The 14,326-nt window shown below is 46.5% G+C and overlaps 1 protein-coding gene and 1 long non-coding RNA gene across 2 annotated transcripts in view; both read right to left on the reverse strand.

The window, feature by feature from the left end:
- Positions 1 to 3,572: 3,572 nt before the first annotated feature.
- On the reverse strand, positions 3,573 to 5,244 carry LOC138109404 (uncharacterized). The gene is made up of 3 exons (XR_011150449.1): positions 5,173 to 5,244; positions 4,652 to 4,751; positions 3,573 to 3,654 (listed from the first exon to the last, which is right to left on the reverse strand). It is a non-coding gene; the product is annotated as an uncharacterized lncRNA (long non-coding RNA).
- A 1,321-nt stretch (positions 5,245 to 6,565) lies between these two features.
- The window catches only part of MAML3 (mastermind like transcriptional coactivator 3), a 258,834-nt gene continuing 251,073 nt past the window's right edge, over positions 6,566 to 14,326 (reverse strand). Inside the window, exons 4-5 of the mRNA XM_069012697.1 lie at positions 12,853 to 12,940; positions 6,566 to 10,210 (exon numbers count right to left, since the gene is read on the reverse strand). Of these exons, the coding sequence (XP_068868798.1) occupies positions 9,222 to 10,210; positions 12,853 to 12,940 (1,077 nt within the window). The 3' untranslated portion in view covers positions 6,566 to 9,221. The remainder of the gene's footprint in view (positions 10,211 to 12,852; positions 12,941 to 14,326) is intronic.

Below are 14,326 nucleotides of genomic sequence, written 5' to 3' on the forward strand. Positions count from 1 at the left end.
CACAGTGAAAAGTAAACTGACTTTAAAAACAGTTTTATGCCAGAAGAAGGGAAAAGTCATGGCTTACCACTGTGAGCTCAAAGTATGCCAATGACCAATTTAAACTATGTAGAAGAACAGAGATGCAAGGCCATGCCTGTTTTGGCAGCTCCTGATAATTCAAATTATTTAGGCAATGCTGAATATACTCATGCGAGAGCCAGCAAGAAGAAACTTTCCTTGTCATGCCTCTGAAGACATGATTTGGCCCAAAACACTGCACATTCATAGTGGCATTCAGTCAAATCCATATAGTGAACATGCTTATTGTTGTTCCATCGTGCACTGAGGTTGATAACCAGACCACAAGATAACTGAGAGGTGGATCAGGTTCATAATAACCTTTCATATTAAAAAGGTGGACATGTATGGACACATGGTAGTGGGGCTGGACAAGATAATCTTTAAGGTTCCTTCCAACCCAAGCCATCCTGTGATTTTATTAAGTTAGCTCATGATAAAAAGACGCAACTTAGTGCCTGCAGGTAGGAAAGGTTGAAATGGCATTGGAAACCATAAGATGAAACAAGTAGAAAGATGCAAGATCTGAGTCCAACAGTGTTTGCTGAGGGGAAAAGGATTGATCGTGATGGTGAACAGGCTGGAGTTGACACAGCTGCAGAAAGGGCAGCTCTCCATCACTTACCTTCACGGAGAAAGTATATCAGGGCCAGATTTAACAACCACAGAAATCCTTAGGAATTCTTCCACTAATTTTCCTTCCATGGGCTAAAATATGAAAAATCCACATATGAACCTGCCCGTGATGCCTTCAGTCAGTCACAGTGTTGGAGGTTAGGATTTTTCCTATTTTTTCCTTTGTCTCAGGGAATTTTCTCCCATTTGTTGCCTAAGAGATGATAATGACAATAATTAAGAGACAAAAGATGTGTCTGGGAGGAGGAGGAGGGGGAAGGGTGCAGTTTGCTACCATCTCTTAGCATGGGCACTTTCTCTTGGGAAGTGCAGAGATACCTTGAGATTTTGGCTGGGGGTGAGGGGCTGGGCTCAGCTGTTGTGTTGCTTGGTTTGGTTTAGCAAGCCAAGCAGACTTCCCAGAGAGTGCAGCAGGACTGCTTTGGGGAGGACAGCTGTTCCTCTCTCCCGTAGCCCTTTCAGGAGGCCCCGCACTCCTGCTCTGGTTAGCTGTCGGCTCTGCAACACGGTGATGGTAAAGGAGGCAGAAGGGTCCCTGCATAGCAACCTCAGAGGAACTTTTATTTTACATGATGACAAGCCAGTTCCCAGAGGCAGAAAGACCATGTGGTCAGAGAGCTTGGGGTCTTATCTGGGGAGGAGGGGGGTGGAGAGAGCACCTGAATGAATGATCTCAGGGCGCAGGGGTGGTACATGGGTGGAGTTGGGGTACTGGAACCAATAGGGAGAATCCAAGGATGTGGCCAGGACTAGGGGCAGGGGAAGGGGGAATGATGTGGAAGGCAGACAATTTAATAAAAAAAGCAGTGGGGAAATACAACACTGCACTTGGCCCTCGCTTGGTCTCTTGCTCTCAGGACTGGAGAGAGGACAGTCGTGGTCTTGGTGCTGGGCTGCTGCTGCAGGAAGAATTCGCTGCCATGGCAGAGTTCTGTCCTTCACTGCTTCTCCTACCTTGGGTGAGCCTTTGCTCGTAAGAGAAGCCATTGTACTGGGACCTTTTCAACACCTGACCTCACTGGGAAGGACCCTCACCATCTGCTTGGCCTCAGGGGAAAATCCAGGACCCTGACCCCCTGCAGAGGGAGTGTCTCCTGGTCACTTGCGGGAGTCCGGCTGCTGCTGCCCAGCCCCATTGTTTCTGCTGCTGCTTCGGGCTTTTTGCTACACTTTAACCTGACATCCCTTGTCCCCCCGATCCCCGTGGCTCCTGACATGGCTTTGGTGTTTTTCCTACACTGTGTCTGCCACCCTGGCTGTTCTTGCCTCTGCCGTTCCAGCCTGCTGCTCCGAAGTTCCTGCTACAGTCCACTGTAGGAGGACACTGAGTGGCACTGAGACTGGCTGCTTCCTGTGGGTTTGCAAAGGAAAGCCCCTTCTCTCTCTCTCTGTCTCTCCCCTCCCACCGGTGGAGCCGCCATTGCCATGTGGAGAGAGATGGCTGAAACTCGCGCCACAGCGCCCCCTGCAGGCGCGGGGAATCATCGCAGCCACCCTGCCCGGCCGGGAGCCACCAGCGCCCCTGCCGGCTGTGAGCGGAACTGCACCGAGGGGAAAGTGCTTAAAGAATGGAAAGAGACAGCTTACTTGGTTTTCTGGTATTGTTTGTTGTTGTTACCATTGTTGTTGATTGTTTGCCTTGTTATGCATATACATACTAGTAAAGAACTGTTATTCTTTTTCCCATATCTGTGCCTGAAAGCCCCATAATTTAAAAGTTATAATAATTTGGAGGGTAGGGGGTTATATTTTCCATTCCAAGGGAGGTTCCTACCTTCCTTGGCAGGCACCTGTCTTTCAAACCAAGACACACAGGCAGCAGGAAGCACTGCTGCCAGAACCAAAATCAAGACAAAGCTCCAAACTATGTAACAGACTTGAAATACAGATTAGAGGAGGTCCACAGGACATCTACTGGTTCAAATCGGTCTTTCTTTGCCTCTGAAATGATTCCATTCCAAGCTTACCTGTTGTAGTGCTTTGGTGTGTCCCTTCCCTTCCCTTCCCTTCCCTTCCCTTCCCTTCCCTTCCCTTCCCTTCCCTTCCCTTCCCTTCCCTTCCCTTCCCTTCCCTTCCCTTCCCTTCCCTTCCCTTCCCTTCCCTTCCCTTCCCTTCCCTTCCCTTCCCTTCCCTTCCCTTCCCTTCCCTTCCCTTCCCTTCCCTTCCCTTCCCTTCCCTTCCCTTCCCTTCCCTTCCCTTCCCTTCCCTTCCCTTCCCTTCCCTTCCCTTCCCTTCCCTTCCCTTCCCTTCCCTTCCCTTCCCTTCCCTTCCCTTCCCTTCCCTTCCCTTCCCTTCCCTTCCCTTCCCTTCCCTTCCTTCTTCTCTTCTCCACAGAAAGAAATTAACAGAGACAATTTCACATGCCAGAAAAGGCAGGTGTGAGGATGCAAAGCGTCATCCAGCAACACAAAGCAAAGGGATAAACATAAACAGAACATTTTAGAAGCTCCACCAGCTAATGAGAGGGCAAAAGTCGGCCTGGAGTTAAGGATGCCACCTGTTTACTGCATCAGTGCTTTGTCCCCAGTAAGCCAGAGCAGAATGTCTGGGATGGAAAAGTGTTAAAGACTGACTCAACTATAATTAAAAACAAAATACACCTATAACAGATGGATGCTGGCAGTGTCAGTATTTAATTTGGCTATGGTGAGAAGCACATCACTTCCTGGCACATCACTTCCTGCCTGCTGATGGAGGAGTCAGTACCAGGCTACCAGGCTGCACATTCAACACGCAAATGTTCATCTGTTGCAAACGTTCATCTGTCAGTCACGACCAGAAATGATGATGGTCCAGAAATGAGGGTGCGGCCTCAAAGCCAGTTGATATCCAGGGGTCTCTTGCTGAAAGCATCTTTTCTCAGTAAGGACTCTTCTGTGCCAGCACATGCTGAGGGGCAACTCCAGCAAGCTGCTCTGATCTGGGTCAGTCTTCTTCTTTGTGCCTCCTTACCCACATCTAGAACCGTAAGGAACTGGCTGTTACGATCCAATTTAAACACAGAAGAGCAGAGGAAACTAAGTCTCTGCGAATAAAGTGGATCAAACCTAGAAAGGTTCAAAATATACCCAAAACCATTCTTAAAACCAAATGATGTTAGATGTTGCCAAAAAATTGATATATTTTATTTAATAGCAAAAGAGGCAAAGAGAAAGAAAGAGAAAAGAAAGAAAGAAATAGAAAAATAAGTGTGTGTGGGGGGTGGGGAGACAGGGAGAGAATGACAGGGGTTAGGTGGAAGCATATCACCCATCCGAGGGTCCCAATGACATCTCGTTGTGCCCCTCCATCTGGTCTTCTTGGTGGTGAGGGTCCCCCGCTGCTGCACCATGCCACCCCACGCCGTGCCACACCAAAAACATATATTAATCCACCAAAAGTGGATTAATATATGTTTTGGGCAGGTGGGAATGCCCACATTGCCTCCCTTGCAGGTGGCCAGTTTGGCACTGTCCCTTGCAACATTGTGGATCTGTTGCATCATGTTGCAGTGCTCTGGTGCAGGGTCTGGGGACTCCTTGGGCCCCCATGGTCTTTGATGGGCGATGACACCCCCTTCTGCTGTGGATGCACCTTCTCCCAGGGTGAAGGACCCCACAGCTGAGCTGATCTGCACATTGGAGGATGGGCACTCACTGTCTCTCACCAGAGGCTTCTTCACCACATGTCCAAAGCCTCTTTCCCCCACCCTTTGGTGCGAGAGCCTGTTTCGAACATGGCTGGCTGAAGGTGTTAAGCTTGTGCTATTCTTCTCCCCCAGCCTTGAGTTGTTACTTTATCTTATCTTCATCAGCGAGCAGTGTAGGGCCTCAGTCAAGACCCCATTCAGGGTGTGGTGGTCTTCTCTGCAGACTTTGTAATACAGTTTTTGCTACAATAGGCAAAAGTCCTTCATGAAGATGTTTAAGTCATAAACTATAGTATTTCAGTCTGGCATTGAGAAGGGGAATCTCACCTTAGAGGCTGTGTGTGGAGCCAAACCACACCTGACATCCCAAACAGCCAGCTGAGTGAACAGAGATCCAGTGTCTGATCCTCCATGACTCCCTGGTAGGCTGGGAACGGAACAGGAAGTAGTGTCAAGCCTTGAAGGCTGCATGGCATTTTTACCTTGGAAAGGCCATACATGTCCAATATGTCCATGTGCATGTTCCAAAAGGCTTCTGACAACACAGTCCTCACCCTGTGGTAGCAGTAGGTGATAGGGAATAACTCTAAGTGTGTGTCTTTATCCTTTCCCAGTTTTCCCATTTTCTCCAACTTCTATGTCCAGCTATGCATTTCCCTTCTTCCACCCCACCTCATCTCCATCTTGTCTCCACCCCTGAAAGGACCTCCTTACTCCCTACTTTCTCTCCCAGCACAGAATAAACACAAAAGGTTGGAGCTGCCACCTCTAACAGGCCAAATTAAGGACCAACTTCCCTGTAGCATCTGCCTGAGCACAAGCCTCTCCTCAGAGCACAGGAAGCCCACCTTGCTGGAGAAAGCAGCACCATGGCAGAAGGTGGTGAAGCATGTCCCATCCAGCAGCTCATTACAGCAGTCTGGGCTCTGCTGCACCGGAACAGCTGGGGCTGCCTGGAATGCAGGGATTCACTTGTTGGGGTGACCCAGCCCACTGCAGGGCTGGGGCAGCGTGCCAGTCAATCCCAGCCCATCCCCTGGATCGAGTTCCCCGAAGAGTCAGACTCAGGGGGAGGCTCAGAAGCCTAAGCTGCACCCCCTAGGTCTAAGCTGCATCCCCTAGGACCCCTAGGTCCAAGCCGCCTCCCCCGGTTCAGGAAAATTCTCGGTTACTCGGCTGTTCATTGGTTCTGTTATAACTCCTGCCTCTCGGTTTACCCCCCAGTGGCTCTTGTTACATTGTATCCTCCCTCTGACTTATAACTCATTGGTTGTTTTCCCCTTTCACCGGGGTTTTCAAATTCCCTATAAAACTGAGGACAAGGCTCCAAGGAGCCATCCTATCCCATCCCAGCAATCCAACCTCATCATGATCCCATCGCATTCAACCTGTTGGAAGCCAGACCTGAACAGCCTCTCTCTTCCTTTTTCTCCGAGCTAACGTGAGCCGATTCCATCGGCTCCTGCTGTGTTTCCTCTGCCGAGAAGCCAGCTAGCTAGCCCAGCAAGCAGCTCTTTTCCTGATCCCGAAGTCGCTTCTGCAACGGGCAGAAGTAATGCAGCTGGACTGTCTCTGACCTGGGGCATGCCAGTGCTCGTGCCTCGAGCACCAAACCCTGTGTTATTCACTGGCTGCTGAACCTGCTGGAGCAAGAAGGGCATCCTGGGAGGTGCCATACCCAGCCTGTAACTGCTGAGGTGTAACACCTGTAACTCCACCAGGTGCTGTGATGCAGCCATACAGAAACCCCAGGGCTGATTCAGACCTGTCTCCATACAGCTTCCCTCTCCTCCATGGAAGATTGCTCACTGAGGTGCAGGAGTGGGGTAAGACATGATCCATGTACACCAGGTATATGACTCAGATAACCATCTTTTATTTAGGTTTCTTTTTTTTGTTTGTTCTTGTTTTGGTTTTTTTTCTTTAAAAGAGGTGTGTTAACATCAGGTATTTTTCTACATTTTTAGACTCTGTACAGGTCTTAGGAAATACAGGAAATAAGCAATACTTAATGTACAAAGTAAAACCAGAAAACTAGAAAAATCTGAATAAAATGAAGCAAGTTGCTGTCAGGGATACAGTACAAATTAGTAATTAGACATCATCTGAAGTGCAATACCACTGCAGTAAGGATGAGTCAAGGAATGAAATAAAAATACTCTATTTTAAACAAACAGTATATATATATATATATATATATATATATTTATATGTATATATTTTACAGATAGTAGACCCAGTGATATCTGTAGAATTGTAAAAACATATTTACAAATGACTTTTTTTTTACCATTACATATACATCAGCACCATAGTAAGAAAGAAAAAAACCCCAAACAACCCCAAATCTAGTAAAATCTATTCTCTAGTACTTGATCCCAGTATGGAGTATTTGGAGGAAGCTTTACAAAGACAGCAGAGACTCGTCTTCACCATTTATTACCAAGGCCTGTATCTCCCTGATGCACACTGACTTGCATTGACTGCTGTGTGGTGGATGTGTGTTTCTAAGTCCTCCTTTCCCAGCTCTGTGTTGAGAGGTGAGCCCTGATTGCTCTCACCCGAGGCACAGGTGCTGTGTTGTCCCCAGCACTGTCCTCTGCCCAGAAGGGTGGCTGCCTCTTCACCCTGTCACAGCTCTATCACACAGGTTTGTGTCCCATGCTCACGCTGACACACACAGAGCCACAGCACCCTGGTCCCTTCAGGGTGCTGCTTCTCCCAATGTTTGCCTATCCGTTCCATTCTGACCAAGAGATGCTGATCCACAGGATGAACCAAAAACTTTGGCTGGTGCTCCCTTTCACTGAATTAGGGCCCAACCTGGCTCCTGCTGAAGCAGCAGGCAGGCAAACCATGCTCATCCTCAGGAGGAACTGCAATTGGCCCTTGTGCTGTATTTTAAAAAGGGGTCAGCTAAAAGAGATGTAATTAAAGCCATTTTTTAAAATGTAGCAGTCAGAGCAGGCTGGATTGATGGCTCACCTTGAGTCCATTAAAAATGCAGCTTGTACTGCTGCATCGCAGCATTTAGAACAGGTAATTCCCCCCACAAGGCAAGCACAGCAAGGGAAACTGTTTAAAAGAGAGTCTCAGTGGGGCAGTGAGATGGTTCCAGGCTCATTTGCTCCTGGTCTTTAATGTGATGCATATCTGTGCTCCACAGGAAAAGGCAGGACGTGAAAGTGTCAAGTGCCAAGGCCCTCAGCCTCCATGGAATTCAGGGGCTCAGCACTTGGCATAGCTGGGCCCAGGGAGAGCAGCGCAAAAGGAGGTGGTCAGGAGCTGGGGAACTGGGACTGGCACTTGTGCACTTCTGCTGCAGAGCAAGACTCATGGCTCACAGAGGCCAGCACTAGGCCAGAGGGTGCTAAAGCTCTGGACTGTGGGTCATGTTAACATTTTTTATGCACAACTATGTAACCTGATAAGCAGCTCTCAGCTGAAAACACTAAAGAGGTGATAGGTTACAGAAAACGGCCTCCAACTGCAGCTTGGGTACACACTCAGAATGGATGGTGACTCAATATTGTGTGAGATCTATTACAACTTCATCACAGGGCTGCTCAGCACTGGTCCAAACAGTGGAGATAGTGATACATCCCTATTAACTACAACCTTATTTGGGCAGACCCCATGTTTGGAATATCAATTATTTTACCCACTCATGAATGTCCTTTACAGTCGTCCTTCACTGACTCCTGTTCTTCAAATATTGCAGTGAATTTTATTCCAGCAAACCAGAGGGATTAGACCAAAACCATCTATTTAAAACTGAACATATCACATAGAGAGCCCAGACACTTTGGGGTAATACTACCTGCCAAACCTGCACTTTTCAAGAGGAGAGGAGAAAGTCTTCCTGTCTGCCAAACCCTCACTATACTCATGCCTATTTTCTCCTCCCCTGCCTGCCCCTTTGTGGCTTGCCTGAAAAAAAAGTGCAGCCAGCTCAGCTTGCTTTACACTGAAGGAACAGGAGGGGAAGGGAGTTAACTGAGAACAACCTGGGGAGGAAGGAGAGGGAGGGTCCCACTGAGGACCTCTGCTAATGTCTCTTGGTACGTCTCAGCCCATCAACACCCCAGGCAGCAGGGCCATGCCAAGTGCTCTGACTTGGGAAGCACTACTGCAAGTCCCAAGGGGACTGAGCAGTTCATTAAGTTTACCCACCACTAGGCTGTCTCCAGCAGCAGTCACATAATCAATCTGCCCCCACAACACTGCCAAATTTATGTTCTCCTGCACTTGTAGCAGGGTTTATCACTCTACAGTGAAAACGGTCACCTCCCTGTGATTGTTTAGGTTTGTCATGTGAGTGTTGCATGTTCCCTTAGGACAGCTCAGAGCCAGCCCCATGGGCCTGGCCATGGCTCTCTGAGACCTGCTTGCCCCCGGGGTTAAGCCCCTTTCTGACCAGGGCCTGTGCAATTGCCCCTGGATATCTCTAGGCTTTGCTCCCAGCTCTTCCATCTGCTTCCCTGGAAGCTGCAATGTGCACAGTCATATAAGGTGGGAGATATGGGACCACCCCACACTACTGTGCAATGAAGCTTTGTTTTAAGTGGGGAGAGAACAAATTTTCCCAGCCAGAGGCATCAGCTGGCTTTTCCAGTTTCCCCATTCTGCCTCACACACACACAGAGTGGGTGCTGCCACACAACAAAGATTGCTTGGTGGAAGTTTTGGGATGCTGATGTTTTCATCATCCCCTCAATCTTCCAAAGTTGGCTACAAGATCAGCTCAGTTTACATAATTAAAAACAAAAGAAAACAAAATAACCCCAAACCAAACCAATACAAACAAAACCCAACAATCCAGGAATGGGGAGAACATCTGACTCCCTCTTTGCTTGTTTAAACATAACAACCAAAGCTCCAGACTATACAAGCACATTCACTGAGGGTTTCCAAACAACTCATCAAGTTCTTGAATCCACTCATCCCCTGGTCCGCTCTTAATAATGGAGTCCACAAGGTCTGTGCCCTCTGCTAAACTGGAGAATGATGCCCCTGCTCCTTCGTTACTGTAGTTATAAGATATGTCCTGAGTGGGATTCCTCTCGTAGGCCTGGCCTTGGACACTCTGAGCAAAGGTACCGCCTGGCATTTGCTGCGTTGGGGGTTGACTGAAGCCTGACATGGCAGGGACCCCTTGGGTTATTGTTGGCATCACCATTGTCCTGGCCTGGCTGGCTGCCTGTTGCCCAGGTAGTGGTTGCAGCAACTGTCTCCCCAGCGTTGGGTTCAGGGCTCTCACTGTCCCACTTGTGTCCACAACTGTCTGATTGAGCCCCTGTGGGAAATGCTGCTTGGATAGCCGTGGCTGCCCGGATGGCATCACGTATGTGGTGGTGCCATTGTTGAAGGGCCCCATTTCACCACTAGTCCTTCCAGGTATGCCTTGCAAGCCTCGCTGCAGCCAGTTTTGTGTTCCTTGAGGGACAGTCCCCATCAGGTTTTGAAGTCGTGGTGCTTGTGGCCTTGGCAAGACCTGGCCCACAAGTCCTTTCATCTGCTGCTGATGCTGGGGAAGAGCAGAGTTTACCAGCATGGTCTGACCAAAACTGCCAACCATTCCCACTGCTTGTCCAGAGGCAGGCTGCCTTGTTCCCTGGCCTGCGCTGTGTGCCACGTTCATGCCACTTTGGTTTGGGTGCTGCAACATTTGGCTCATCCCTGTGCTCATACTGTACATTCCTGGCTGGCTGGAAGAGCTATAAGGAGCCATGCCCATATCCGACTGGCCTGCAGTGGTGGGCAGTGTGCTCGGGGTCTGGGAGGGACCCATGGCCATCATGTTCGCATTCTGGGCAATCATTCGGGATGTTCTCATGCTCTGGAGCGCTACTTGGTTTCTCACAGCCACTATATCCTGGGATGAACCTGCACCAAAAAGGGAGGAAGGTAAGAAAGAGCCCACAACCCTGTAAAGCTTAATTAACACATCTTTGCATAAGAGGGAATCTGTAGGAGCCTCCTCAGCAGCACTTATCTACTTCAGCTACACCTAATTCAGCTTCGAGCAAGCAAATGGGAAAACTTCCACCAGTTTTCTTCATTGGCTGCAAGGCAGCTGAACTTCAGTTTACCATTTGAAGTTCTCTTTTAAATATCTCCATTGTCTTTGGAAAGTAAGCCTTTAAAATGGAAATGTCAGGCCCAGAAGGCCAATCAATGTTTTTAATAGCTCAGGAGGCATAAATGAATGGATTTTCTATAGCATTGCTACTGATTAATTCTAGGAAAGAAGAAAAATTGGGTTTTTGTGAACATTTAAAGCAGGGAGAGTATATTAGTGAATCAATACTATAAGCACATTTTACTTCACCTTAGGCCAGTGATGGGAAACCAGAAAATCCTAGCCTTGTTAAATTCCACACTGTGGCAGATAACTTAACCATGCTTGCGTCTTACTTTCAGGGGTAGGGGGGAGCTATTGATTTCTGGGAAGCCAATATGCTTCTGTATTTACTATCTTTATTTAAAGACAATTACCTGGAGCCCAGATTATGCCATGGGTTCATTGTGGATTTGAGTCACTACAAATACAACAGTCATATTTGAGTCACTAACTAAATAGTCACATTCTTCAGATTTGAGTGACTAACTAAATACAACACAAGGCAGGTGAAGCTCAGAGTGTATGAGGCGCACAATTGCTCCAGGCTCAAATGTTATTAAATGCCAGGTGTAAATATAAAATCATTGCTTAAGAATTCAGAACTGTACAACAGAATCTGAATGTTTTTAAATCAGCCCCTATTTGTTGTCTCTCAGTGGCAGACAACACCCCTGAACACTGGTCCCTGTTATTGATGTTGGCTTGGTTTCCATGAGAAATGGGTCTGGATAAAGGAAGCATCATTTCTATACATGTCATTCTATTACATAATGCAGAGGATGGCTACAACTCCATTTTCTGCAGCACCACAAGCTTCTGGTGGGTGCTTTTAGCTCCAGCACACAGCTAAATGAAACATTTTGTAGCATGAAGAGAGACCATCTGGATCTCACTGGAACAGGCCACATGTAGTGGCAGCTTTTATTTTATTCATGCTATCAAACTGCTTTCTTAATGACTGGTACTGGGGTTCCCTTGATTTCTCTTAATTTAGATCAGCTCCTTCCATGATTAGAAACAGTCTTTTTACGATGACTCCAGCAAGTGTGTAAGATACAGAGAATGTTAAAATCTTAATGCATCTTCAGCTACTTTTTAATTGAAAATGGCAGCTGAAAAGCTCCAAAGGAGTCAATAACAGCAAGTGGTTCACATACTACTTTTGTTAACCACTGTCCTTGGCATAAGTGACAGGAGATTAGACAAGGAATAGCTATATGAGAGATGCAACAGATTTTAAGATTTTAGGCCACCTTCTGGTCTCATTTACACATAACCTACTGCACTGGATTACATTCACGTGACTAAAAAGGAAAAAATGGTGAACTATTTAAATTAGTTAATTTATGAAAATGAATTCCTTGCTCTGTCAGATTAGCCTGAACTCTCTTCTCTGTTTCTTTTAAATAACACATACAAAGGCAATGTTTCAAAGAAGCATGAATGCAGAGAGATTGTATGTGGGCATCTCAGTGGATGACCGTGCACACACACTTCTTAATTTTGGAAAATCAGTTATTGGGGAAAAAAAGTAATTTCATACAGAACTTAAGGAGCCAAAGATAAAAATGAAGAGGTGATTAGAAGAAGCCATCCTGACATATGCAAGTAGAAGACATGGCTGCCTGTTCATATCCTGGGAACCAGAATGGCAATGTGAACTGTCCAGAATTGCCTCCCTTGTTTTCTGTTGCAGCTACATGACATTACCATGAAAATACAGCACAGGTGTGTGTTCATTTCATGTCTACATAGAAATAATGGTTAGTGAAGACATTCAGCTGATGCTTTGCACCTAAAATCTCAGAATTAACTTATTTTCCTAATTTAAAATGAGTACACTTACATTCTTCAGTTACCTGGGAGCACATCAAAATAATACTTGTGCTTTTTTTGAGATCATTAAAAAAATCTCTATTTACATCTCAGATATTTCACTGTGTTTCCCACACCTGAGATTTATCAGTTCTTCTCCAGGTACGCATGACCTCTCTGAAATTCTCTGCTCATCAAATTAGATACAGTGGGGAATGAAGGAGGGGGAAACCCAAGATACAGTCAGAAATGCTATCAGGAAAAAAAACTCATAAGAGTAGAGGCAAACAAGATAAATCCGTGAATGAATCCATGATGTCTGGATGTCAAAGAGGCAAAACAAATGTCAAAAAAAAAAAAAAAAAAAAAAAAAGCAGCTTTCACTGAAGGAAGCAGAAAGGAAAACATAAACTTAACTGAATATGCAAACTTGGGAATTCCCCTTTGGTAAAATATGTGGTGTGTGCAACAGCCTGTGTTCCTCTTCTTGTACACTGCTCAAACCCTGGTATTCAGAAACCGCACAAGCTTTCACTTGCTACCTTGAGGGGCACTGACTCCAAAACAGGAAAAATAATTCGACTTTTACCTTGGAATTGATTGGCCTGTTGCACTGAATATGGGCTTCGCTGTTGATGCAGATGCTGCCGAGGCAAATGTGACTGCTGCTGCAACTGCTGCAAATGAAGGAGGGAAAGAAAAGCAGAAGAGACAGAAGACAGAGGTGATTACTTAATTAATGGACTGATTGCAAAACTGCAGAACTGCACTGGTTCTTATCTGGCGAGGTGTTCTGGAGAGACAGGTAGAGTCATCTGGAGAGTCCTCCTCAGAGCATTTGGGCTACTCAGCACTCAGACTCTTTTTGGCTCAAAAAGGAACAAGCACTGAGGCCAACATCATCGCATCTTACCTACAGCCATTTCATCCTGACCTCTACAGCATGAGCTTAACTGTCTTCATGCAGAAAGGAGAAGGAGGGATGTGAACTAACGTTGCTCACCTAGGTCTAAGGGCAACTGTATCCACACACACACACTTTCCTTCCCTTAGTCCCGCCAAGGTCCAGAGGTTTGTGTTCCTGGTGCAAGACTTTGCTCCATGTCTGCACTCATAACACTCAGCTGCAAGGATTACTTAATCCTGACCCAAGCACTGCAGCCTAGGAACATTCCTGAGCCAAAACAGAAACGGATACTAAGGCACATTTCCTCTTGTGCTTCAGTGAATGATATTGGAGGAGTGGTGACTGCAAAATGCATTGCTCCCTTGATCCAGACCACATTGCTCCTCTGTGGTTGTTTTCTATGAATACTTGTGAATATTTTAAAACAGAATCAAGGGCTGATTATAAAAACAGAGCTTTCAGATGCTAAGGTGTACTCAACTAAGCACTTACTGAAAGGACGTCTTGTAGCATCATCTGCAGCCGTACAAATACTGTGTCCAAAACCAAGGATGTGTAACAAAGGTACAAGAATGGCAGAGATGGGAAAGAAGGAAGTATTAATCCCTGCATTCATAAGTATGCGTTACAAATTATCAAAAAGAAAGAGGGACTCTTGTTAGGCACAAACTACCCCAAAGCTAGGAACCTGAGGACTGTGACTTTGCCACTTTTCATCTCTGCCAGCACAATTGACAGCCTCAGTCTGGTGGCTTTTAAATTCTTTTAGGCTTGCCCTCAGCAGCCAAGTCACTGACTGGCTCTTGGCTTTATGCATGTGAATTGGCCCAATCCATGGGATGCATTACTGCATCCTCACTCTCATGCACTTGTTCACATTTGAATCAGTTCAGGCATCTTTATCCTAAATATTTCTAGGAGCATCCTTCCTGTTCACTGAGAGTAAATTTTTCTGTTTCTCAGAAGCAACAAGAGAAAGGGGGGGAGGCAATCTGTATTTCTGTGGTTACACAGCATGCATGTTTTCTAACACAAATTTAAGCAGACAGTCTTAAACTGTTTTTCCTTAGCAAGAGAGAAACCAAGCTTAAAGCAACTGCTGACCTACCAGAGCATTATCTAAGTAACATTAGGGGGCTGGAACTTTAAACTTGGG

Source organism: Aphelocoma coerulescens, chromosome 4 (genome assembly GCF_041296385.1).
Source record: "Aphelocoma coerulescens isolate FSJ_1873_10779 chromosome 4, UR_Acoe_1.0, whole genome shotgun sequence".
In the NCBI taxonomy this organism is placed as follows: Eukaryota; Metazoa; Chordata; class Aves; order Passeriformes; family Corvidae; genus Aphelocoma; species Aphelocoma coerulescens.